This window comes from Anomaloglossus baeobatrachus, chromosome 4 (genome assembly GCF_048569485.1).
Source record: "Anomaloglossus baeobatrachus isolate aAnoBae1 chromosome 4, aAnoBae1.hap1, whole genome shotgun sequence".
NCBI classification, from domain to species: domain Eukaryota; kingdom Metazoa; phylum Chordata; class Amphibia; order Anura; family Aromobatidae; genus Anomaloglossus; species Anomaloglossus baeobatrachus.
In genome coordinates, this window is record NC_134356.1 from 274,802,397 (window position 1) to 274,830,199 (window position 27,803).

Sequence of the window (27,803 nt, forward strand, 5' to 3'; positions counted from 1 at the left end):
GTAAATGCTACTTGTACTGTCACACGATTAGGACGGACTACAGTGTAAATGCTACTTGTCCTGTCACACGATTAGGACTGACTACAGTGTAAATGCTACTTGTCCTGTCACACGATTTGGACGGACTACAGTGTAAATGCTACTTGTCCTGTCACACAATTAGGACGGACTACAGTGTAAATGCTACTTGTCCTGTCACACGATTTGGACGGACTACAGTGTAAATGCTACTTGTCCTGTCACACGATTTGGACGGACTACAGTGTAAATGCTACTTGTCCTGTCACACGATTAGGACGGACTACAGTTTAAATTACTTGACTACGGCCATCTTATTATATTCTCAACAACAGTTTAATATTCTCTATCCTAAAATCAGGTATTTAGGAATATTCTATCATTATCTTGTGGCTGTTGGCCAAATGAAACAGAAAAATAAAGTTTAGGAGTTTAAGATTTTGCCTTCTAATATGTCTTTGATACATATAGAGTAATCTTGCTCAGTCTTGACAAATCCTCCTTTTCACACTGCGTCTAAATCTCTTTAAGTCTGTCTTGGGTGCCATAGATGTGCATATCACTAGGCTATAATACCAGTTCCCAGCAGACAGACTATAACATTTATAGGGGATGGAGCTCACATACTAATAGCCACTTAAAACCTTCCATTTCTGAAAAAATGGCTGGCTGCTGCTATTATTGCATACAGAAAGTGGCAGTGAGGAGGTTATTGCTAGTGTACTATGCTGGCTAGCTACGTATTGTTTTTACTCATATAGTAAAGTCAAATAGACTGCGCAGGACATAATCAACAAACTAAAAGGAACAGGTTGTCAGTCTTTGAATTGACTGTTGCTTTGTTTTTTGATTTTATAGATGATTAAAGGGAGTATGTCAGTAACATCAATTACCCCTCCAGAAAACCAATATAGTGGCATACAAGTCTTTGAGAGCTAAATCCATCAACACCTTTTATTTTGTCTATCTTTTGCTGCATTTCCAAGCAATCAGCCTTTTAATTCAAATGTAAATGAGGCATTAAGTGCTCTGGGTGTGACAAAGCCCTTTCCAAGCCACTGCCTCACAAGATGGTTTCCCAGCACCAGCCTCTTTAGCTTGACTGATGGGGTCACTGCATGTGTGAGGTCTGGTGCCAGGCAAGGAAATCAGATAATCAAACTAAAGAGGCTAGTTCTGGGCAAGGGAACTTTGGAGGGCAGTGGTTTGGGCAGTGCTAGGTCAGATCCAGAGCACTTAATGCCTCATTTGCAAACTAATTAAAAGGTTGATTGCTTGGAAATGCAGCAACAGATGGATGATATACAAGGTGTGAATGGATTTAGCTCTCAAAGACTTGTATGGCAATATATTTGTTTCCTGGAGGGGTAATTGATGTTACTGACAGACTCCCTTTAATCCTCTCTAAATAATAATAATAAAAAAATTAAGGAAAAAAAAGTCTCATTTGCACATTAATAAAGATATGCAGATTTATGTTTAGAAGTTATAGAGGATTTGGTTTTCAAAGACCTACATGTCCACATATGCAGTTTGGGGTGGGTGATGGGGTAGATTTTTCTAGCCAATTCCCTTTCAGCTTTTTTGAACGCTTTCATTCTGGTTATTGGTAGTCCAAAATCACAGACTTTATTCATGGGAAATTCATAAGAATATATTGATGATTTGTCAGAATGTATTTTTGGCTGATTTTCCCCTTTAAGTAGATCTTTTGGGGATGATGCCGGGCCCATCAGTCACATTGTATTCTGATCCATGATAATCATTATTTGAGATGTGTACGCTGTTAAGAACAAAATAGCTGCAAATCACACCAACTGCAACTGTTTGATGGTCATAAGTGTGGATATTGTCCTCGCCTACAATGCTGTGTTGTTTTCAGGCCTACAGACTTTCATGACTTGCTGTATAAACAGACAAAGATCCCATGTCAGAACCAGGAGTTTCTTTTTGAAGGCAGACTTCTAGAGACCGGCAGACTAGCCCAGCAGTTCCCTGTGACTACAGAAGAAAATCCCATCTTTGTGGTAACTCGGGAAATGATGACGGTCATCGGTCTGCGATATGAGGAAAGTAAGTACATTTATTAATGCAATGGCCTACAACAGTGCAAAGCACTCACCTAGTCCATTCTGCATCAGCTGTTGGCAATAAACAATTGTGTGATACTTACCCATTTATATCGGACTTGGTCTAATGACCGCTTTAACAAAAAGTGTCCCCAAAATAGTCTTTGCTGACACTGTAGTTGGGGTCTATTTTTTATTATTTCATCATTTTTCAGTGAGTTGGTTTTTTTTTTCAAAAATATTTGCCCATGAACTCTGTTGCTTTAAAAAAACAAAAGAAAACTATTTTCCTTACCCTCACTGGATCAAGTGCTGTCGCTGCAGCAATGGTGTCATATAGACAGCATTATAGCCAATTACTAAGCTCTGCGCTTTTCCTATGTAGATGGTAACCGCTGAGCTCAGTGATAGGCTACAGCGGTGTCGTGAAAAACAATGCTGCAGCGAATTACTCAGATCAGCAGCTAGCAACTACATTGACAGAACTGCTGAGCTCAGTATTTGGCTGTATCGTTGTTGATGTAACATCACCACTGCAGCCAAACTACAGAAACTGGGCAAGTGGCTGGGACGCAGCGCTGGTTCCGGGGAAGGGGGGGGTTAGTTAAAAAAAAAAAAAAAGGGGATGGGGGGCTTTTAAGGTACATTATCCTATGGGAAAGAGGACGACCCTTTTCAAAACAAATCGTTAAGAGCAGTTGGATGCTCTGATGGGCGCGACTCAAGCACCTAAGTATAATTTAAGACAATGGGAGTCTTGAGCATTTTTCCAGGAAATCTTCCCCATTGACTTCCATTACACTCTGCCGCTCGACTCGCGCCGCTCAAGCATACAACTGCTTGTTACAAATGCCAAGCATTGGTAGTACTCGCTCATCACTATTTACTATATTAATGTTAACTTTTACCCTGTTTCCTCAAAAATAAGACAGGGTTTTATATTTTTTTTTGGCTCCGAAAGATGGTTAGGGCTTTTGCAACCTTAGACTCCTGCAGTTAAGAGACCTTTTGGTGACAGCTTTAGTCACATGACATGTCAGAAAGGTCCTGAAGCAGTGATATCATCAGGATATAAACACTGAGGTCCCTTGGAGAACGGTGGTCCCTGTGAAACTGCAGTTTGCTTTCCCTCATGCCAGTCCTGCATAACGGCCTGTCTCCTCTTCAGTTCTTTTAGGCTCCCGCACTTAGAGACCTTTGATTACATCATGTCACATGACTAAAGTCATCAAAGCTCCTTAAACAATCTTCACCTCGGAAAACAACTGCTGGGGTCCCTAAGAGAATGGTGCCCTGAGAAATTGTGATATTTGACCCCCCCCCCTAATGCTGGCCCTGAGTGTAACTAGGGCTTATTTTTGGAATAGGGCTTATATTTCAAGCATACTCCAAAAATCCTGTAAAATCATGCTAAGGCTTATTTTTGGTTTAGGTCTTATTTTCAGGGAAACATGGTGTGGTAGCACATTGCAGTAAAATGCTGTCCTATAGGGCTGGGTGCTCCTTTCTTATAGGCTGAGACAATGGTTATACAACTAGTCATTTCAGTCATTATAGTGGTGAGCCAAGACCTGGAATTAATAATCTTTTTTTTTTTTTTTCCCCAGTTTCCATCCCTAAACTTCATTCACATTATGACTTGGATATTGATGCCAACATGGGAAAGGTTTGTGTTTTACTTATATTAATTCTAACATATATTTCTTTGTCGCTCCATTGGGAGACCCAGACAATTGGGTGTATAGCTTCTGCCTCCGGAGGCCACACAAAGTATTACACTTTTAAAAAAGTGTAACCCCTCCCCTCTGCCTATACACCCTCCCGTGGATCACGGGCTCCTCAGTTTTATGCTTTGTGTGGAAGGAGGCACACATCCACTCCATAGAAAAAAAAAAAAAAAAAGATTTATCATACATAGTATGACAGAAGAAAAGAGGTCCCCTATGGGGTCCCCGGCATGCTCCCTTCTCACCCCACTATGTCGGCGGTGTTGTTAAGGTTGAGGTACCCATTGCGGGTACAAAGGCTGGAGCCACATGCCGTCTCCTTCACCATCCCTTATGCGGCTCTGGGAGAAGTGGGAGCTTCATCGGTCATTCACATGCTGAGACCGTGCTCCATCCGCAGCCCCTGGTGGAACCTGCTGGACCGGAGCGGTTTCATCCCCAGGGACCGGGCCCTGCACCTTCAAGGTACTCTGTGTCCCCACGGGGGGACGGTACGGGGAGAGAGGTCGCCTCTCTCCCCAGTAGCGCCGTCCGTTGTTTTTTCATCGGACTTCCGCGCCGGCCGTGCCTGCTTGTCGGGCACAGCCTTAAATTTAGTCCCCGGCTTCATCGCGGCCTAGTCGCGAAAAATCCCGCCCCCGGGCCTGCTTGTCAGGGGGAAGGGCGGTATTACCGACAGAGGGCTGGAGCATCCTTGCATGCCTCCCCTCCCCTCTCATGGACCACTATGGGGCCTCCAGATTCCCGCCTTTTGCCGGCGCCGCCCATGGCTCCACTCCCCCCTTGAGAGCTCCGGCGGCCATGTTTGGCATTCTGCCGGTGTATGCTGCAGCTGCACATCTCTACAGCTCTGGAGGACCCACGACAGGGAATCTGGTGGACACCAGCGGTTGGTAAGCCACACCGGTCACCCGGTGCTGGTTCCCCTAGGGTGCCGTGATATATATATATATCTACATATATTATATATATTCGGAACGGCTGTTTAACCCTTTCCCATATACCCTCAGTGGTCGCTCTCCTAAGGGACACTTATTGCTTGCAGCATGTCGTGCACACAGGTTTTTTTCGCAGCCTGTCTCTCTTGTGGGGCTATGTTGCCTGCGGGATCCACCTACCCTCACTGTGATCAATGCTCAACTCCTGCCACGCTTGCTCAGCCGGAGCCCGGGGCACTTGTGGACCCCTCGGCTCATGTAGATCCCCCTGCTCCTCCTGAGCAGGCTGCAGGGACAGAGTCACCGTCATTGGCCTCTTTCGCTGAGAAACTCTGTCACTTTCTCAATCCATTGCACAGTCTATGGACAAATGGTCATCTAAGCTCCTTGAGGCTTTGCAGTCCAGACCGGGCTCTTCACAGGCCCCGGCCCCTGTTAGTTTGTCTCCTCCAGGGCCTTCTCGGTCCGCGCCGCAGCGCGCTCCCAGGATAGCCCCTAGGTCCCAGGCGGAGGACTCCTGCCCGGATCGCAGTCCCAGACCGGCTAAGCGGCCTCGCTGGGACTCTTCCCCGGCCTCCTCACGCTGCTCTGGATCTCAGCTGGAGGACTCTCAGGATGACGAGGCGGACGTGGGAGCTCAGGGCTCTGACCCTGACTTCGCCCTCAACCTTGATACCCCTGAGGGGGACGCCTTAGTAAATGATCTTATTTCGTCCATCAACCAGGTGTTGGATCTCTCTCCCCCGCCTCCACCGGTAGAGGAGTCGGCTTCTCAGCAGGAGAAACAACAATTTCGATTCCCCAAACGTACGCGCAATACGTTCTTTGATCACTCTAACTTCAGGGACGCTGTCCAGAAGCCCAGAGCGGTCCCGGACAAGCGTTTTGCTAAAAGGCACTCTGACACGCGTTATCCCTTTTCACCTGAGGTCGTTAAGGGCTGGGCGCCCTCACCCAAGGTGGATCCGCCAGTCTCTAGATTGGCTGCTAGGTCCGTTGTGTCTGTTACCGATGGCTCATCCCTGAAGGATGCCACTGACAGACAGAGCTCTTGGTGAAGTCTATTTATGAGGCCACGGGCGCGTCTTTTGCCCCGGCCTTTGCGGCTGTGTGGGCTCTCCAAGCAATCTCGGCATGTCTGACTGAGATTAATGCTGTCACGCGGAATTCTGCTCCGCATGTGTCTTCCTTGACCTCTCAGGCATCAGCATTTTCGTCCTACGCCATGAACGCCGTCCTGGACTCTGCTAGCCGTACGGCTGTAGCATCTGCTAACTCCGTGGCAGTCCGCAGGGCCATGTGGCTGCGCGAATGGAAAGCAGACTCTGCTTCCAAAAGGTTCTTAACTGGTTTGCCTTTTTCTGGCGAACGTTTGTTTGGCGAACGGTTGGATGAGATTATTAAGGAATCCTCGGGAAAGGACTCCTCCTTACCCCAGTCCAAACCTAAGAGACCTCAGCAGAGAAAAATCCAATCGAGGTTTCGGTCCTTTCGTCCCTCCGCCAAGCCCCAATCCTCTTCGTCCAACCGGCCGGAGAAAGGCCAGAAGAACTCCTATGGGTGGCGGATCTAGTCACGCCCCCAAAAGGCCGCAGGAGGCACTGCCTCCAAGACGGCCTCCTCATGACTCTTGGCCTCATCTAGCCACATCCTCGGTCGGCGGCAGGCTCTCCCGCTTTGGCGACGCCTGGTGGCCACACGTTCAAAACCGATGGGTGAGAGACATTCTGTCTCATGGTTACAGGATAGAGTTCAGCTCTCGACCTACGGCTCGTTTTTTCAGAACCTCCCCACCCCCTGCACAGGCAGACGCACTGTTTCAGGCGGTGGACGCTCTAAAGATGGAAGGAGTTGTGATTCCCGTTCCCCTTCAGGATCGTGGTCGCGGATTTTACTCCAACTTGTTCGTGGTGCCAAAAAAGGACGGGTCTTTCCGTCCCGTTCTGGACCTCAAGCTGCTCAACAGACATGTGAGAACCAGACGGTTTCGGATGGAATCTCTCCGCTCGGTCATCGCCTCGATGTCACAAGGAGACTTCCTAGCATCGATCGACATCAAGGATGCTTATCTCCATGTGCCGATCGCACCCGAACACCAACGTTTCCTGCGTTTCGCCATCGGGGACGAACACCTCCAGTTCGTCGCATTGCCCTTCGGCTTGGCGACAGCCCCACGGGTCTTCACCAAAGTCATGGCATCCGTCGTGGCGGCCCTGCACTCTCAGGGCCACTCGGTAATCCCATACTTGGACGATCTCCTAGTCAGGGCCCCTTCTCGGGTGGCGTGTCAACGGAGTCTTACCGTCACTCTGGCGACTCTCCAGCAGTTCGGGTGATCATCAATTTCCCGAAATCCAAGTTGACGCCGACCCAATCACTGACTTACCTCGGGATGGAGTTTCATACCCTTCCAGCGTTAGTCAAGCTACCGCGGGACAAACAGCTTTCTCTGCAGGCGGGGGTGCAGTCACTTCTTCGGAGTCAGTCACATCCCTTAAGGCGCCTCATGCACTTCCTGGGGAAGATGGTTGCAGCTATGGAGGCAGTGCCGTTCGCGCAATTCCATCTACGGCCACTCCAATGGGACATTCTTCGCAAATGGGACAAGAGTTCGGCTTCCCTCGACAAGAACATCTCTCTTTCACTTGCAACCAAAACATCACTTCAGTGGTGGCTCCTACCCACATCTGTCTCGGGGAAAATCCTTCCTCCCCCCAACCTGGGCCGTGGTCACCACGGACGCGAGCCTGTCAGGTTGGGGAGCGGTTTTTCTCCACCACAGGGCTCAAGGAACCTGGACTCCAATAGAGTCGTCCCTTCAGATCAATGTTCTGGAGATAAGGGCAGTATATCTAGCCCTATTGGCTTTCCATCGGTGGCTGGAGGGCAGGCAGATCCGAATCCAGTCGGACAACGCCACTGCCGTCGCCTACATCAACCACCAAGGCGGCACTCGCAGTCGTCAAGCATTCCAGGAAGTCGAGCTGATTCTGCAGTGGGTGGAAGTCACAGGCTCCACCATCTCCGCAGTTCACATCCCGGGCGTGGAAAACTGGGAAGCAGATTTTCTCAGTCGTCAGGGCATGGACGCGGGGAGAATGGTCTCTTCACCCAGACGTGTTTCGAGAGATCTGTCGCCGCTGGGGAACGCCAGACGTCGATCTCATGGCATCGAGACACAACAACAAGGTCCCGGCCTTCATGGCACGGTCTCAGGATGACAGAGCTCTGGCAGCGGACGCTCTGGTCCAGGATTGGTCGCAGTTTCGACTGCCATATGTGTTTCCCCCTCTGGCAATGCTGCCCAGAGTACTACGCAAGATCCGGTCCGACTGCCGTCGCGCCATTCTCGTCGCTCCAGACTGGCCGAGGCAGTCGTGGTATCCGGATCTGTGGCATCTCACGGTGGGTCAACCGTGGGCGCTTCCAAACCGTCCAGACTTGCTGTCACAAGGGACGTTTTTCCATCTGAATTCTGTGGCCCTCAACCTGACTGTGTGGCCATTGAGTCCTGGCTCCTAGCGTCTTCAGGGTTATCTCAGGATGTCATTGCCACCATGAGACAAGCCAGGAAGCCAACGTCCGCCAAAATCTATTACAGGTCTTGGCAACTTTTCTTATCCTGGTGCTCTGATAACGGTTTGTCTCCATGGCCGTTTGCTTTACCCACATTTCTTTCATTCCTACAATCTGGAATGGACAAGGGTTTGTCCCTCGGCTCTCTCAAGGGACAAGTGTCGGCGCTCTCCGTGTTTTTTCAAAAGCGTCTAGCCAGGCTTCCGCAGGTCCGCACGTTCCTGCAGGGGGTTTGCCACATGGTCCCACCTTACAAACGTCCGTTGGATCCTTGGGATCTTAACAGGGTTCTGACGGCTCTTCAAAAGCCGCCTTTTGAGCCGCTGTGGGATGTTTCTCTTTCCCGTCTTTCTCAGAAGGTGGCCTTCCTGGTGGCGGTCACATCACTTCGGAGAGTGTCTGAGCTTGCAGCGCTGTCATGCAAAGCCCCCTTCCTGGTTTTTCACCAGGATAAGGTGGTTCTGCGTCCTGTCCCGGAATTTCTTCCTAAGGTGGTATCCCCCTTTCATCTAAATCAGGATATCTCCTTGCCTTCCTTTTGCCCTAATCCAATTCACCAGTGTGAAAAGGATTTGCACTCTTTGGATCTAGTGAGAGCACTCCGGTTCTACGTGTCTCGCACGGCGCCCCTGCGCCGTTCAGACGCGCTCTTTGTCCTTGTCGCTGGCCAGCGTAAGGGCTCTCAGGCCTCCAAGTCAACCTTGGCTCGGTGGATCAAGGAACCGATTCTCGAGGCCTACCGTTCTTCTGGGCTTCCACTTCCTTCAGGGTTGAAAGCCCATTCTACCATAGCCGTAGGTGCGTCCTGGGCTTTGCGGCACCGGGCGACGGCTCAGCAGGTGTGTCAGGCAGCTACGTGGTCTAGTCTGCACACTTTCACGAAGCACTATCAAGTGCATGCCTATGCTTCGGCAGACGCCAGTCTAGGTAGGCGAGTCCTCCAGGCGGCGGTTGCCCACATGTAAGAGGGGGTCGTTTTCGGCTCCTTTTATTGAGGTATTCTTTTACCCACCCAGGGACTGCTCTTGGACGTCCCAATTGTCTGGGTCTCCCAATGGAGCGACAAAGAAAAAGGGAATTTTGTTTACTTACCGTAAATTCCTTTTCTTCTAGCTCCTATTGGGAGACCCAGCACCCGCCCCTGTGCCCTTCGGGCTGGTTGTTCTTTTGTGTACACATGTTGTTGATGTTGATTTGTTCTTATGGTTCATGGTCTTCAGTTCTCCGAATATCCTTCGGATTGAATTTACCCTAGACCAATTTATAAGTTTTCTCCTTCCTGCTTTTGCACCAAAACTGAGGAGCCCGTGATCCACGGGAGGGTGTATAGGCAGAGGGGAGGGGTTACACTTTTTTAAAAGTGTAATACTTTGTGTGGCCTCCGGAGGCAGAAGCTATACACCCCAATTGTCTGGGTCTCCTAATAGGAGCTAGAAGAAAAAAAATTTACGGTAAGTAAACAAAATTCCCTTTTTTATATGTTGTCGTGCTAAAGATGTCCTATTTTGTTCACCAGGCAGTTACTGGAGTTGTCTGCTACTACTGCCGGATTGCCTCATCATTGTTGCTTACGCAGGACCTTACACGGAAAGGAATTTCTTGGCTTATGTAAGTGAATTCCCCCCCCCACCATCAAATATGGTTAAAAAGGTTTATACCATTATACAGGTTTTTACAGATCTACAGACTGAGAAATTTAACTACCGTATTTTTCAGATTATAAGACACACTTTTCCTCCCAAAAACATGGGAGGAAAATAAGGGGTGCGTCTTAAAATCCAAAGATAGCCACCGGGTGCCTGTGGCTGAGTGCGGGCGGCCGGCTCCCTCTCTGTGCTAAAGGCCATTTGCCTCTCTGTGCGGGCAGGTGGGTGGTCCCGGTTCAAATGATAGCGCCAAGAGTCAGCGCGTGCGCAGATGGAGCCCTTGGATGAAAAGCTCCATTTGTGCATGCGCCGCTCCAGGCGCCATCATTTGAACCGGGACCGCGGACAGACTGAGGCACTCACGCACCGGCCTGCTCCACTACTGACCCGCCGCCACGGACCTGCTGCTGCCGCCGCCACTGACCGCCGCCGTTGCTACTGTGGCCATTGACACCACGGACCCGCCGCTACTGCCGGCACAAACCGCTGCTGCTGCTGCCACTGACCGCTGCTGCCACCACAACCTCTGCCTCCTGTGACCCGCTTCACCACTACTGCGGCCCCCCCTCCGGAAAGACAACAACAAAGTATAAGATGGACCCCATTTTTTTTTACCTTCTTTTTTATCTCTAAATTTGGGGTGCGTCTTATAATCCGGTGCATCTTTATAAAACGAAAAATACGGTATATTGTCCTTACAACCCCTTTCCTCCAGTGCTTCAATATTGAGGGATGGATAATTGAACACTAGGACAAATGAATAGCTGTAAAATGATGCAATTTTTTTTCTTTACTGTTATAATCAGTATAATTCTGTAAAGAAGCACTAACAACTGTCATTGTATCACTACTGGAGAATGAAAAGCTTATCTTATCACATAATTTGCTGCTGCTGTTTTGAAGGTGAAGTTAAATGATTATTCCCATCTTCAAGATCCTATCCCAATATGTAATAGGTGTATTAATAATATTATTAGCAAATACCTACACTTAGCTTTTCAAGAGAACTATACTACATTTCTAGATCACTCACCTTATCTGCAGGGTATTACAGTAGCTTAGGTATCCAAGGTTCGGCCCCACTTATTGGGGACAGTTAGTTGCAAGTGACCATGGATACTTAAGTTACTGCAATGCCCTACACATGAAGTGACATCTTATCAGGAAAACTGGACTACATTTCTAAAAGGTATTTGCTATTATTATTATTATTAATAATAATAATAATAATAATAATAATAATAATAAATCTTGGAGATGGGAATACCCCTTTAATGTTAAAATGTAAGGCTGTGTCGGAGGCAGTATTTTCTCCAACTACATCACAATTAGTAGAAAAGGTAACGCTGCATGCTTATTCTTCTATCCTTATCAAGTGGAGAGCTCTTGTCAGCAGTGTCCTCTCTTTTCCAGTGAAGTAATGAAGAATGAGTATAACGAGACTGTTCACAAGAGTACTGAAGTCCATCTGAAATTTAACTTCTGCAACAGGACCATTGAAAAAGACCTCAAGACGTAAGTTGTGGAAATAACTTGAAGTGTCCTTTAATGTCCTGCAGATTAATTCACCCCCTTAAGAGCCAGACCTAATTTGGTCCTTATGTCCACACTTTTTTTGTTTTTTTATTTATTTTTTCGTTGTCACCTTCTAGGAACCATGACTTTTTTTTTCTTTTATCCATTTTTAGAAGCAGCTGTACTAGGACTTTTTTCTTTTGCAGGACGTGTTGTATTTGTCAGTGGCAACATATTGGGGTACACACAACCTAACACGTGACTTTGAACTATTTACTTATGGAAATAGAAATAAAAATTGGAAAAAAAACCCCTCCAATTCTGCTGCTTTTTTTGACATTTTATATACAATGTTGGCATTGTTTTGCATTTTCTATTTCTTTTTCGCTCCTAATTGGGAGACCCAGACAATTGGGTGTATAGCTACTGCTTCCGGAGGCCGCACAAAGTACTACACTTAAAAGTGTAAGGCCCCTCCCCTTCTGGCTATACACCCCCCCGTGGGAGCACGGGTCCCTCAGTTTTTGCTTTGTGCGAAGGAGGTCAGACACGCACGCATAGCTCCACTGTTTAGTCAGCAGCAGCTGCTGACTATGTCGGATGGAAGAAAAGAGGGCCCATACAGGGCCCCCAGCATGCTCCCTTCTCACCCCACTTTCTGTCGGTGGTGCTTGTTAAGGTTGAGGTACCCATTGCGGGTACGGATGCTGGAGCCCACATGCTGATTCCTTCCCCATCCCCATTAGGGCTCTGGGCGAAGTGGGATTTTACCGGTCTCCAGGCACTGAGACCGTGCTCCATCCGCAGCCCCTGGAGAAGCCGCTGGATATGGAGCTGAGTATCGTCAGGGACATGGCCCTGCTCCGTCAAGGTACTCTGTGTCCCCGTGCATACGCGCGCACACCGCAGCATTGCTGGGTGTGTTAGTGCGCCGGGGACAACAGCGCTGCTGCGCTTGTGCCATTTCCTCACTTCAGCTTAGCTGAGTGGGTAGACTCAGGGAGAACGGTCGCGCCGGCCGCTGGGACTGCGACGCGGCTGGGACTTGTGGTGCGCCGGGGACTTCCGCGCTGACCGTGCATATATCACGGCCGCGCTTATTACTACAGTCCCCGGCTTTTGCGGCCTAGTTCGTTCGTTCCCGCCTCCGCACCTGCCAGTCAGGAGGAGGGCGGGACGCTGTACAGAGCATCAGCGCTGAGGGCTGGAGTCTTTTTTTACATACTCCAGCCCTCACACCAGGCACAGTAGGACGCAGTTTCCCGCACTTTGTCTGTGGCACGCCCACGGTCCGCCCCTCTTCACAGAACGCCGGCAGCCATTCCTGCCTGCACGCTGAGCTGCAGAGGGGAGACGGGGAGACCCAGACACGGGATTCTACGGCCTCATACCCGCTGTTCAGCGGGCGGTAAGCAGCCTCAAGGGCTCACCCCCACTTGTGCCGTTTGTATACTGAGTATTTTGTGTTTGCAAATACTTTGTACTGTACGGTCGCTGGTGATTCTCGGCTATATACCCTCCTAGATTACAAGGAGGCAACAGCATGTCGTCCGCAAAATGCAAGGGTGCCAAGGCACAGACATTATATGCTGCCTGTACCGCATGTGGGGCTGCTCTACCGGCAGGTTCCACTGACCCCCATTGTGTGCAGTGCTCGGCCCCTGTGCAACTTGCACAGCCGGGGCCTCTGCTGGACGTGACCCAGGGTGTACCACCTGTGAATGCTGTCCAGGTGACAGGAACGGAGTTTGCAGCTTTTGCTGACAGATTGTCTATGACCATGTCAAAGATTCTTGAAACATTGCAGTCTAGACCAGTAACTCAGACCATGGACACTGTGGCATCATTGCTCCCTGGTCCCCCTCAGCTGGAACACTTCCAAGCTCCGGGGGTGTCACATGCACCCCAGGGTGACGATTCTGACTCGGACGACAGTCCCAGACAACCTAAGCGGGCTCGTTATGAGGGGCCCTCAACTTCGTCTCACTGGTCAGGATCCCAGCGGGACGAATCTATGGGTGATAAGGCGGATGTAACTGATCAAGATTCTGATCCTGGGACCGCTCTCAATCTGGATACACCGGATGGTGACGCCATAGTGAATGATCTTATAGCGTCCATCAATAGGATGTTAGATATTTCTCCGCCAGCTCCTCCTGCGGAGGAGGCAGCTTCACAGCAGGAGAAATTCCATTTCAGATATCCCAAGCGTAAATTAAGCACTTTTCTGGACCACTCTGACTTTAGAGATGCAATCCAGAAACACCACGCTTATCCTGAGAAGCGGTTTTCTAAACGGCTTAAAGATACACGCTATCCTTTTCCCCCTGACGTGGTCAAGGGTTGGACCCAGTGTCCCAAGGTGGACCCTCCAATCTCCAGGCTTGCAGCTAGATCTTTAGTTGCAGTAGAAGATGGAGCGGCACTTAAAGATGCCACTGACAGGCAGATGGAGCTCTGGCTGAAATCCATCTATGAAGCTATTGGAGCGTCGTTGGCGCCAGCTTTCGCAGCCGTATGGGCACTCCAAGCTATTTCAGCTGGGCTTATACAAGTCGACTCGGTCACACGTACATCTGCCCTGCAGGTGGCACCATTGACCTCTCAAATGTCTGCATTCGCGTCTTACGCGATTAATGCTGTCCTGGACTCTACGAGCCGTACGGCGGTGGCGTCAGCCAACTCCGTGGTTTTGCGCAGAGCCCTGTGGTTGAGAGAATGGAAGGCAGATTCTGCTTCCAAGAAGTGCTTAACCAGTTTGCCTTTTTCTCGTGACCGATTGTTTGGGGAGCGTTTGGATGAAATCATTAAACACTCCAAGGGTAAGGACTCATCCTTACCTCAACACAGACAAAACAAGCCCCAACAAAGGAGGGGTCAGTCTGGTTTTCGGTCCTTTCGAGGCTCAGGCAGGTCCCAATTCTCCTCGTCCAAAAGGACTCAAAAGGATCAGAGAGGCTCAGATTCTTGGCGGACTCAGTCACGCCCAAAAAAGACAGCAGGAAGAACCGTTACCAAGACGGCTTCCTCATGACTTTCAGCCTCCTCTCTCCGCATCCTCGGTCGGTGGCAGGCTCTCCCGCTTTGGCGACATTTGGCTGTCACAGGTCAAAGACCGTTGAGTGAGGGACATTCTGTCTCACGGGTACAGGATAGAGTTCAGCTCTCGTCCTCCAACTCGTTTCTTCAGAACTTCCCCACCGCCCGACCGAGCCGATGCTCTGCTGCAGGCGGTGGCCGCTCTAAAGGCGGAAGGAGTGGTGACTTCCGTTCCTCTTCAGGAACAAGGTCACGGTTTTTACTCCAATCTGTTTGTGGTGCCAAAGAAGGACGGGTCCTTTCGGCCCGTCCTGGATCTAAAGTTGCTCAACAAACACGTAAAAACCAGGAGGTTCCGGATGGAATCTCTACGCTCCGTCATAGCCTCAATGTCTCAAGGAGATTTCTTAGCATCAATAGACATCAAAGATGCTTATCTTCACGTGCCGATTGCGCCAGAGCATCAGCGTTTTCTACGCTTCGTTATAGAAAGCGAACACCTGCAGTTCGTAGCGTTACCTTTCGGGCTGGCAACAGCCCCTCGGGTCTTCACCAAGGTCATGGCAGCAGTAGTAGCTGTCCTGCACTCGCAGGATCACTCCGTGATCCCGTATTTGGACGATCTACTTATAAAGGCACCCTCTCAAGAGGCATGCCAACACAGTCTGAACGTGGCACTGAAGACTCTCCAGAGTTTCGGGTGGATTATCAACTTTTCAAAGTCAAATCTAACCCCGACCCAATCACTAACATATCTTGGCATGGAGTTTCATACTCTCTCAGCGATAGTGAAGCTTCCAGTGGACAAGCAGTGCTCTCTGCAGACAGGGGTGCAATCTCTCCTGCAGAACCAGTCCCACTCCTTGAGACGCCTCATGCATTTCCTAGGGAAGATGGTGGGCCTTTCAAGAAGTCCGGCGGATTCTGACGTGGGTGGAAAACACAGAATCCACCATATCCGCAGTTCACATCCCAGGCGTGGAAAACTGGGAAGCAGACTTTCTCAGTCGCCAGGGCATGGACGCAGGGGAATGGTCCCTTCACCCGGACGTGTTTCAGGAGATCTGTCGCCGCTGGGGGATGCCGGACGTCGACCTGATGGCGTCACAGCACAACAACAAGGTCCCGGTTTTCATGGCACGGTCTCACGATCACCGAGCTCTGGCGGCAGACGCCTTAGTTCAGGATTGGTCGCAGTTCCGACTACCTTATGTGTTCCCACCTCTGGCATTGTTGCCCAGAGTGCTCCGCAAAATCAGGTCCGATTGCCGTTGCGCCATTCTCGTCGCTCCAGACTGGCCAAGGAGGTCGTGGTACCTGGATCTGTGGCATCTCACAGTAGGACAACCGTGGGCGCTACCAGGCCGTCCAGACTTGCTGTCTCAAGGGCCGTTTTTCCATCTGAATTCTGCGGCCCTGAACCTGACTGTGTGGCCATTGAGTCCTGGATCCTAGGGACCTCAGGTTTATCTCATGATGTTGTTGCCACCATGAGACAGGCTAGGAAACCATCCTCCGCCAAGATCTACCACAGAACGTGGAAGATATTCTTATCTTGGTGCTCTGCTCAGGGAGTTTCTCCCTGGCCATTTGCATTGCCTATTTTTCTTTCCTTCCTGCAGTCTGGGTTGGAAAAAGGTTTGTCGCTTAGCTCCCTTAAAGGACAAGTCTCTGCGCTATCCGTATTCTTTCAGAAGCGCCTGGCGCGACTTCCTAAGGTACGCACGTTCCTGCAAGGGGTTTGTCATATCGTTCCCCCTTACAAGCGGCCATTGGAACCCTGGGATCTGAACAAGGTTCTAATTGCTCTCCAGAAGCCACCTTTCGAGCCTATGAAGGAGATTTCCTTTTCTCGGCTTTCACAGAAAGTGGCTTTTCTGGTGGCGGTCACGTCTCTTCGGAGAGTGTCAGAGCTGGCGGCGTTATCTTGCAAATCTCCCTTCCTGGTGTTTCACCAAGACAAGGTAGTACTGCGTCCAATTCCAGAGTTTCTTCCCAAGGTGGTATCTTCCTTTCATCTCAATCAGGATATCACTTTACCATCTTTGTGTCCGCATCCAGTTCACCAATTTGAAAAGGGTTTGCATCTGTTGGACCTGGTGAGAGCACTCAGGATCTACATTTCCCGCACGGCGCCTCTGCGCCGTTCGGATGCACTCTTTATCCTGGTCAGCATAAAGGGTCGCAAGCTTCCAAATCCACCCTTGCGCGGTGGATCAAGGAACCAATTCTTCACGCCTACCGTTCTGCTGGGCTTCCGACTCCTTCTGGACTGAAGGCCCATTCTACCAGAGCCGTGGGTGCGTCCTGGGCATTACGGCATCAGGCTACGGCTCAGCAGGTGTGCCAGGCGGCTACCTGGTCGAGTCTGCACACTTTTACCAAGCATTATCAGGTGCATACCTACGCTTCGGCGGATGCCAGCCTAGGTAGACAAGTCCTGCAGGCGGCGGTGGCCCACCTGTAAGAAAGGGCTGCCTGACAGCCCGATCACGAGGTATTCTTTTACCCACCCAGGGACTGCTTTTGGACGTCCCAATTGTCTGGGTCTCCCAATTAGGAGCGAAAAAGAAGAAGGGAATTTTGTTTACTTACCGTAAATTCCTTTTCTTCTAGCTCCAATTGGGAGACCCAGCACCCGCCCTGTTTTTTCTTAGGGTATTTGTTTTTCGGGTGCACATGTTGTTCATGTTGATAAGTTACGTTCTCCGATATTGTTTATCGGATTGAATTTGTTTTTGAAACAGTTATTGGCTTTCCTCCTTCTTGCTTTTGCACTAAAACTGAGGGACCCGTGCTCCCACGGGGGGGTGTATAGCCAGAAGGGGAGGGGCCTTACACTTTTAAGTGTAGTACTTTGTGCGGCCTCCGGAGGCAGTAGCTATACACCCAATTGTCTGGGTCTCCCAATTGGAGCTAGAAGAAAAGGAATTTACGGTAAGTAAACAAAATTCCCTTCTTTTTTGTATGCTGTGTACAAGGTAGATAGAGACAGGTGTAAAGTACTGGCTGATACATTTACACTGATGCCGAATTTTAAAGGTGTGTTGTGGTTTTTTTTTTGGGGGTGGGGGGTGTTAAAAAAAAAAAAAAAAAAAAAAAAAAGTTTTACCACTTTTGTTCACGAAAATAACAAAAAAACACACATTAAGGTACATAATTTTTTTTCAACTACATATTTCTACGTTAGCATAACAAGCTGTAGCTTTTATTGGTAGTATTTTGAAGTAGAAGTCAATTTTTTTTTTATTTCATTTTATTTGTGAATTAGACAGAACAAAAAATGGCAGCTGCTGTAGTTTCTTTTTTTTTTCTCATGGCATTTGTTGTGCGATATAGGATATATAATGATATATTTCTAATGTAATAGTCATTACAGATGCAGTGATACCAGACATCTATACTTTTTTTTTAGGTGTTTATTATTAGAATAATTTACTGTATTTAAAAAAACAAAAAAAAAAATTCCCAACACTCAAACACTTTTTTTTTTTTTTAACACTATTTAGTAGTCCCACTAGGAGACCAAACATTTGATCTGTTTGGTATTACTTTGTTACATAGGTAGCTAGCACATATTCCAGCATGTCAGTGTTAAGGCCACGTCTCACTAAGCAACATCGCTAGCAACATCGCTGCTGAGGCACGATTTTTGTGATGTAACAGCGATGTTGCTAGTGATGTCGCTGTGTGTGACATCCAGCAACAACCTGGCCCCTGCTGTGAGGTCGCTGGTTGTTGCTGAATGTCCTGGACCGTTTTTTAGTTGTTGCTCTCCCGCTGTGAAGCACAGATCGCTGTGTGTGACAGCGAGAAAGCAACAACTGAATGTGCAGGCAGCAGGAGCCGGCTTCTGCGGACTCTGGTAACCACGGTAAACATCGGGTAACCGCGAAGTGCTTCGCTGGTTACCCGATATTTTTTTCCTTAGTTACTAGCGTCCGCCGCTCTCACGCTGCCAGTGCCGGCTCCCTGCACACGTAGCCAGATTATACATCGGGTAAATAAGCACAGCGGTAACCAGGGTAAATATCGGGTAACCAGCGAAGGCTTTCCTTGGTTACCCGATATTTACCTTAGTTACCAAGCGCATTGCTGCTGGCTGGGGGCTGGTCACTGGTCGCTGGTGAGATCTGCCTGATTGACAGCTCACCAGCGACCATATAGCGACGCTCCAGCGATCCCTGCCAGGTCAGGTCGCTGGTGGGATCGCTGGAGCGTCGCTTAGTGTGACTGTACCTTTACACTGACCAGCTGCCTAATAGTCCGTGCCAGAGGCATTAAGCTTTGATGTAATGGAGACCCAAAGGTCATTGTTGATAAGCCAATTGGAGGAATAACAATCTGCTCCCCGCACTTACACTGCGGGAAGCAGATGGAGTGACAAGAGGGAGCAATCTCCTTCTGTCACAATCTATACTTGTGGTGATTGCTTTGATTGAGGCAGGTGGAGATTTAATCAAGGGCTACAAACACTGGCAGTGCTTAATTTCCCCTTCGGCACCTCACGTGGCACTGTCAATGAGGATGTGAAAAGGCCGTGCAGTGACGGGAACTTGTTCGATACTGCACCTTAAAAAAATTCTCAGAACTCTCTTTAGCATCAATTTTCTTCAGACCACAAATGTAATCTGTTTTCCCATTGAATGGCTTGTCATGTGTAATTGCAGATACGAGCATGTGATGCAGATGAGCGTGCAGTCAGAAATATATGAAATACATTCCAAACTGCTACGGGTGAGTATTCCCCATCAGAATTTATGGTCGTGGCCAAAAGTTTTGAGATTTACCTGAATTTTGTTTTTCACAGTCTGCTTCACTGTTTTTACATCCTTTAGTCAGATATCTCTATGGTTACTGAAGTAGATTTGTAAGTTTTTCATAAGTTTTTGACAAATACATGAAGTTTATGCACTCAATATTTACAATGGTGATACTTCTCAAAACGTTTGAACAATGCTTTTTCCATCATGATGGAGACCATGTCACAAGGCAATAGTGATGGTGAAGTGGTTCAGTGAAAAAAAGCATTAAAACTTTGGGTCCATGGCCATGAAGCTGTCTAGATCGCAATCAGATTTGATAACCTTTGGTCAGTCTTCAAAAAGCATGTGAGAAAACAGAAATTGTGATAAACACCAAACACTGGTTAGGCAGGAATGTGTGACCATCAGTCAGGATCTGGCCCAGAAGCGGATATCCAGCATAACAAAGGCGAATTGCGAAAATATTGAAAAATAAGGGTCAACAATGTGAATATTAAGTTTTTTTGCGTTAACTTGTATATGTCAATAAAAAAATATATACTTATGAAATGCATATAATTTTACTAGCAGTAACCATAGAAACAACTGACTAAAAACACTGAAACTGCAAACTTTATTAACACTAAAGTTTACTATAGACCAGCGGAAACATTGCAAATTATTCTAAAGCATACCTCCAGCTAGTCCCTAAACATCTCTTTGGATATATACCTTATTGTCTAAATAATCATTTAGAATACAATGAAATATAAAATGGTCAAGGCAAGCTCCTAGACTAGGAGAATCATGCAAGGCTTTTCTCCTTCCCTACTGAGAGATTGATAGTAGGCTTGATAACTAAAGGCATAAAGATGCCAGAAATTACTTAAATATTTTACTCAAATGGGAAATTACAAGCTGTCAGTTTTAGGAAATTGCTACTTTCACATTTCTGTCAACATAGCTCTGCTTCAAGCAAGCAGTGTTTGCAGTTTAAAAAGGGAGTGTGAGGAGTGTGAAATGGGCTAGCAGGCTTGTGGACAGTGTGAAAAAGGAGTGTAGAGCGTGTAAAATAGGGTAGCGGTCTTGTGGACAGTGTGAAAAGGGAGTGCGGGGGAGTATGAAATGGGCTAGCTGGCTTGTTAGTGTGAAAAGTCAGTACAAAGTAGTATAAAATGGGCTTGGAGACTTGTAGACAGTGAAAAGGGAGTGCAGGGGGTATAAAATGGACTGGCGGACTTGTAGGCAGTGTGAAAAGGCAGTACAAGGTAGTATAAAATGGGCTAGCGGGCTTGTAGACAGTGTGAAGGAAGTGCGGGGGAGTATTAAATGGGCTAGCGGGCTTGTAGACAGTGTGAAGGAAGTGCGGGGGAGTATGAAATGGGCTAGAGGGCTTGTAGACAGTGTGAAGGAAGTGCGGGGGAGTATGAAATGGGCTAGCGGGCTTGTAGACAGTGTGAAAAGGGAGTGCGGGGAGTATAAAATGGGCTAGCAGGCTTGTAGACGGTGAAAAGTGAGTGAAGGGGGGGTAAAATGGACTAGCGAACTTGTAGGCAGTGCAGGGTAGTATAAAATGGGCTGGCGGGCTTGTAGACAGTGTGAAGGAAGTGCGGGGGAGTATGAAATGGGCTAACGGGCTTGTAGACAGTGTGAAAAGAGTGTATAATGGGCTAGTGGGCTTGTAGACAGTGAAAAGTGAGTGTGCGGAGTGTATAATAGGCTAGTGGGCTTGTAGACTGTGTGATCAGGACCAGATTGCAACCCCACTGTGTCTGTAACATGGCAGACCAATGATGGCAAGCTCAAGAAAGGTGCCGTGCATACATTTAATGAAGGAACACATCCATTTATTATTCCTTACATATTGGAACTATAAGAGGCTTTTATTGATGTTGCTCACAATAATATGATTACAAATTCTCATTCTTTTGAAGCAAATGACTGACATTTGCACGTGTGTCCATATGTATTAGCTTGATCTTACTAACCCCTGCCTTTTAACCAAATATTTGAAAATAGATTTCTCACATTTTCTGCTGCTTTAGTCACAACTTTGTACATTTGTAATTTTACTTTAATGCCAAGCTAATTTAATATTTTTTCCCCCAGCTTTCCAGTTCTCAGCAAAATTTAGAAACATCACTGCGAGAAATTAAGAATGAATTATCCCCCGGGGGTAGTCTAAATGACTCCTGGATCAATATGGAAGGCACACACCCCAGTGATAGGAAGTAAGTACATCAGGAGCTGCTAGACACACATTTTCTTACATTTAAGCTTGTATCAAAGCCTTTTTCTTCATCGTTCCTTATGGGAGACCCAGACCATGGGTGTATAGCTTCTGCCTCCGGAGGACACACAAAGTACTACACTAAAAAGTGTAGCTCCTCCCTCCGAGCATATACACCCCCTGGATGACCATATCCAGCCAGTTTAATGCTTTGTGTTTCAGGAGGTCACACACACACATGCATTCTCATCTGATTTTTGATTTTTGATTTTAAAGAATTGGAAGAAAAGCGGGTCCAAGCTGGACCCCCGGCATGTCCCTTCTCACCCCACTGTGTCGGCGGTGCTGTTAAGGTTGATTCTACAAGGCTGGAGCCTTACATGCCGCGCTCCTTCACCATCCCTCGGGCTCTGGCTTGAAGTGGGAGCCATCACGGTTCTCACTGCTTTGCAGGAGACCGGTCTCCATCCGCAGCCCTTTTAGGTCCCTGCCTGGACGGAGTGCTCACCCCTCAGGGACCTGGCCCTGCGTCTCATAAGCTAAGTATTGAGACGTTATTCAGGGGTCCCTTGTACATTTATTGTGGGGAGAGTATGTTTTTTAACTTGTATGTGGTTTCCGGCCGGTTCTCTGGTTTTTTCCTGAGAACCGCGCCGAGGGTGCCTGCTTGTCGGCCGTATGTAAAAATTTAGGCCCCGGCTTCGGCTGCGGCCTACTTTCGGTTTCACTGCCCCTGCATGTCAGTCATGCAGGGGAACAGTGCGGCGCCGCCCACCGGCCGTTCAGCATAGGGGAGGACACTCCTCCCTGAGGAGATGTTTCCCTCCCCTGTATCTCTCCTTGGCCCTCCGGTTCCCGCTCTTGGACCTAGTCCAACCCCCCCTCCTCACTCCGGCGCCATTTTCTCAGTGTTCACATGCTGATCGGCGCTGGCTGCAGCAGCTCTGCAATCTGTCTGGGAGTCCAAGCTGTGGAACCGGAGGGCACACAAAACGGTCTGGTAAGCCACAACCTCTGGTTGTGGACTTTTTTATACACTCTCTGGGGGTAATTCTGAAGGAGTGTGTTCTTTACTGCAGAGTTTCCACCTCAGCAGCATGTCTGTCACTAGGAGCAAGTCTGCAAAGCTATACGCTATATGCACTGCATGTAAGCTCATACTGCCTGAACCGAGCACATATCCACATTGTGATGCCTGCTCTAACATGGTGGTGCCTCAGCCTAGAGTCTCCCCAGTGGTCCCTCCGGCTGCTCCGGCCCCGGTGGCTGAACCCCCGGCTTGGGTAGCATCGTTTTCTAATGCTATCTCCCAGTCCTTTGCCGACTCCATGGGACAGCTATCCCGGACTCTGCTAACCATGCATCAGCCCCCTTCTCAGGGCGCCTCCGCTGCTCCGTCTCGCTCTGCAGAGCTCAGAGGATTTTTCCTCTGTTCCCAGACCCCGTCCTCCTAAACGGAGACGCAGGGACTATTCTCCTTCCTCGTCCCACGGCTCGGATTCACGAGCTGAATCGCAGGGCGAGGAGGATGCCTTTACTGTGGGCTCGGACGCTACCTCTATGTACCCCATTGATCTATCCGAAGGTGATGCGGATGTTAGTGATTTAATTGCGTCCATTAATTCCGTACTGAACCTCAATCCACCAGTGTCAGAGGAACAAGCCTCTCTGGTAGAAAAACACCAGTTTACCTCACCTAAGAGAGCAAGGAGTATGTTTTTTAACCACTCCAGTTTTCAGGCCACTGTGACCAATCCCAGGGCCTGTCCTGACAAACGCTTTCCAAAGCGTAGCTCTGATGACCGTTTTCCCTATCCACCAGAGGTGGTCAAGGAGTGGGCTCATTCACCTAAGGTGGATCCTCCGGTGTCTAGAATCTCAGCCCGGACAGTTGTATCTGTGGCGGATGGCACCTCACTTAAGGATTCCACTGACCGCCAGGTTGACCTGCTGGCCAAATCTGTATATGAAGCGGCAGGGGCCTCGTTCCCCCCGTCTTTTGCAGCAGTGTGGGCTCTTAAGGCCGTCTCTGCTTCTCTGGCGGAGATGCATTCCCTCACCAGGGACTCTATGCCCGAAATGGTTGCCTTAACTTCCCAGGCTTCGGCTTTTTCATCCTATGCCATGTCTGCCATTCTGGAGGCTTCTCACCGCATGGCGGTGGCTTCCGCTAATTCCCTCGCGATCCGCAGGATCTTGTGGCTTCGAGAGTGGAAAGCAGACGCTTCTTCCAAGAAGTACCTTGCTGGGCTCCCTTTTGCTGGGTCCCGGCTGTTCGGTGAACAACTGGATGAAATTATTAAGGAAGCTACTGGCGGGAAGAGTACTTCCTTGTCACAAACTAAAACCAGGAAACCTGTCCAGGGCAGGAACCAGTCGAGGTTTCGTTCCTTTCGTTCCTCTAACTGGTCATCCTCTAAGCCCTCAGCCTCGTCCACTAACTCAGCCAAGGATCGAAAAACCAGCTGGCGCACGAAGCCGCTGCCACTAAGGCAGCCTCCTCTTGACTATCTGGCCGCGCCAGCAACGTCCTTAGTCGGTGGCAGGCTCTCCCACTTTGGCGACGTGTGGTTTCAACACGTCTCCGATCAGTGGGTGTGGGATATCATCTCCCACGGCTACAGGATAGAATTCTCTTCCAGCCCGCCAAACAGATTTTTTCTGTCCACTCCCCCCTGCTCCAAGGCCGCCGCCTTCTCTCAGGCCGTGGCATCCTTGCAGGCCAACGGAGTAATTGTACCGGTTCCCGCCCGGGAACGGTTCAGAGGCTTCTACTCAAATCTCTTCCTAGTCCCCAAAAAGGACGGTTCCTTTCGGCCCATCCTGGATTTCAAGCTTCTCAACAAGCATGTTCAGGTGCGGCACTTTCGCATAGAATCTCTGCGATCGGTCATTGCCTCAATGACCCAAGGAGATTTTCTAGCATCCATCGACATCAGAGATGCCTATTTGCATGTGCCAATTGCGGTTTCACACCAGCGTTGGCTACGTTTTGCAATCGGACAGGAACATTTCCAATTCGTGGCTCTCCCCTTCGGGTTAGCCACGGCCCCTCGAGTATTCAGCAAGGTCATGGCAGCAGTGGTTGCGGTTCTGCACCTCCAGGGGTTGGCAGTGATTCCTTACCTGGACGACCTAGTCAAGGCTTCATCCAGTGCAGACTGTCAGCGGAGTGTCTCGCTCACTCTCGCCACGCTTGTTCAATTCGGGTGGCTTGTCAATCTGCCCAAGTCCACTCTGACCCCGACACAGAAACTTACGTACCTAGGGATGCAATTCGAGACTCTGCCGGCACTTGTGAAGCTGCCCTTAGTCAAACAGCAGTCCCTCCATCTGGCGGTGCGCTCTCTGTTGAGGCCCCGTCGTCATTCCATCAGGCACCTCATGCAGGTGCTGGGTCAGATGGTGGCGTCAATGGAAGCGGTTCCCTTTGCCCAGTTCCATCTGCGTCTCCTGCAGCTGGACATTCTCCGCTGTTGGGACAAGCGGACTTCTTCCTTGCACAGGTTGGTGGCTCTGTCGCCACAGACCAGGAGCTCTCTTCAGTGGTGGCTTCGGCCCCTCTCTCTGTCTCAGGGACGCTCCTTCCTGATCCCGTCCTGGGTGATTCTCACCACGGATGCCAGTCTATCCGGCTGGGGAGCAGTATTTCTCCACCACCGAGCACAGGGCACTTGGACTCCGTCCGAATCAGCCCTCTCGATCAATGTACTGGAAATCAGAGCTGTGCTCCTAGCCCTCGTAGCCTTTCACCACCTGTTGGCGGGCAAGCACATTCGAGTCCAGTCAGACAACGCGACAGCAGTTGCCTACATCAATCACCAGGGCGGGACTCGCAGCCGCCTGGCAATGTTGGAGGTTCAACGCATCCTTCAGTGGACGGAGGACTCAAAGTCCACCATATCCGCAGTCCACATCCCAGGCGTAGAAAACTGGGAGGCAGATTATCTCAGCCGTCAAACCGTGGACAGCGGCGAGTGGGCCCTGCATCCGGCAGTGTTCCGGTCAATCTGCCGCAAGTGGGGCACTCCGGAAGTGGACCTAATGGCATCCCGGCACAACAACAAGGTCCCGGTTTTCATGGCTCGCTCCCACGATCCTCAGGCCTTGGCAGCGGACGCGCTGGTTCAGGATTGGACCCAGTTCCGTCTGGCTTACGTGTTTCCCCCTCTAGCTCTCTTGCCCAGAGTCCTGCGCAAGATCAGGATGGAGGGCCGTCGGGTCATAATCATTGCTCCAGACTGGCTCAGGCGAGCTTGGTACCCAGACCTGCTCCGTCTGTCCGTAGAGGTGCCGTGGCATCTCCCGGACCGCCCAGACCTTCTCTCACAAGGTCCGTTTTTCCGCCAGAATTCTGCGGCTCTCAGATTGACGGCGTGGCTCTTGAGTCCTGGATCCTGACGGCTTCCGGCATTCCTTCTGAAGTCATCTCCACTATGACTCAGGCTCGGAAGTCTTCCTCGGCCAAGATTTACCACAGGACTTGGAGGATTTTTCTGTCCTGGTGTCGCTCTTCCGGCCATGCTCCTTGGCCTTTTTCCTTGCCGACCATCCTGTCCTTTCTACAGTCCGGTCTGCAGCTAGGACTATCCCTCAATTCCCTCAAGGGACAGGTCTCTGCTCTGTCAGTGTTGTTCCAGCGGCGTATCGCCCGACTGGCCCAGGTGCGCACCTTCATGCAGGGCGCATCTCACATCATTCCTCCATACCGGCGGCCTTTGGATCCCTGGGACCTTAATCTGGTCCTCACGGCCTTACAGAAACCCCCCTTTGAACCTCTTAGGGAGGTTCCTTTGTTTCGCCTCTCACAGAAAGTGGTCTTTCTGGTGGCCATAACTTCTCTCAGGAGAGTTTCTGATTTGGCTGCGCTCTCTTCGGAGTCACCCTTTTTGGTTTTTCACCAAGACAAGGTGGTCCTCCGTCCGACTCCGGATTTTCTCCCTAAGGTGGTGTCTCCTTTCCACCTTAACCAGGACATTTCATTGCCTTCCCTTTGTCCGGCCCCTGTGCATCGCTTTGAGAAAGCGTTGCATACTTTAGATTTGGTGCGGGCGCTCCGGATCTATGTGTCACGCACCGTTGCTCTCAGGCGGTGCACCTCTCTTTTTGTGCTGACCACAGCTCAGCGCAAGGGTCTTTCGGCTTCGAAACCGACCCTAGCTCGTTGGATTAGGTCGGCCATCTCCGATGCCTACCAATGTACTCAGGTGCCTCCCCCGCCGGGGATTAAGGCGCACTCGACCAGAGCTGTCGGTGCCTCTTGGGCTTTCAGGCACCAGGCTACGGCTCAGCAAGTCTGTCAGGTTGCCACTTGGTCTAGTCTGCACACCTTTTCGAAGCACTATCAAGTGCATGCTCATGCTTCGGCAGATGCGAGCTTGGGCAGACGCATCCTTCAGGCGGCTGTCGCCCATTTGTGAAGTTAGGTTTTGCCTACTTCGCAGTTCTGTTTATTACCCACCCATGGACTGCTTTGAGACGTCCCATGGTCTGGGTCTCCCATAAGGAACGATGAAGAAAAAGAGAATTTTGTTTACTTACCGTAAATTCTTTTTCTTATAGTTCCGACATGGGAGACCCAGCACCCTCCCTGTCGCCTGTTGGCAGTTCTTGTTCCGTGTGTTTTCACCGGCTGTTGTTGTAGACAGAGGTTCCGGTTGTTCCGGGTTTTACTCTATCTCTACTTGTGGGTGGATGTCCTCCTTCAGCTTTTGCACTAAACTGGCTGGATATGGTCATCCAGGGGGTGTATATGCTCGGAGGGAGGAGCTACACTTTTTAGTGTAGTACTTTTTGTGTCCTCCGGAGGCAGAAGCTATACACCCATGGTCTGGGTCTCCCATGTCAGAACTATAAGAAAAAGAATTTACGTTAAGTAAACAAAATTCTCTTTTTTTATTGAACATTAATTACAAAAGAATAAATGTGGCTGGCAGAGATATATTTGACTATAGAGGTAACACCTAAAATGCTTGTGAATATTTTCGACATTCTGACTTAATCCCAACCCTTTTTGGTGTAGTGTTTTGAAAAAACGAACATAATGTAATGGACAATAAGGGTACCTGTAATTTATGGAGGTTTAACTCCTATAGAGATCCAATAAGGGTATGTGTTAACTATAGCAGTAAACAATTATAGACGTTTTAACTCCGAACGAGACCACATTTTCTTACACATAAAAGTTACTTCAGAAGGCCCACAGCATGCGCACATTGTGAATGAATCTGGGGACATACACCCAGATTCAGTGCCAATGCTTGGGCAGCGGAGAGGAACTGCATAAGCTCTGGATTACAA

General features: G+C 49.3%; 1 protein-coding gene across 1 annotated transcript in view; it reads left to right on the top strand.

The window, feature by feature from the left end:
* TBK1 (TANK binding kinase 1) overlaps window positions 1-27,803 on the top strand; it is a 110,116-nt gene that overhangs the window by 62,094 nt on the left and 20,219 nt on the right. The window contains exons 9-14 of the mRNA XM_075342458.1: window positions 1,901-2,091; window positions 3,695-3,753; window positions 9,845-9,936; window positions 11,388-11,489; window positions 19,199-19,265; window positions 21,383-21,504. Of these exons, the coding sequence (XP_075198573.1) occupies window positions 1,901-2,091; window positions 3,695-3,753; window positions 9,845-9,936; window positions 11,388-11,489; window positions 19,199-19,265; window positions 21,383-21,504 (633 nt within the window). The remainder of the gene's footprint in view (window positions 1-1,900; window positions 2,092-3,694; window positions 3,754-9,844; window positions 9,937-11,387; window positions 11,490-19,198; window positions 19,266-21,382; window positions 21,505-27,803) is intronic.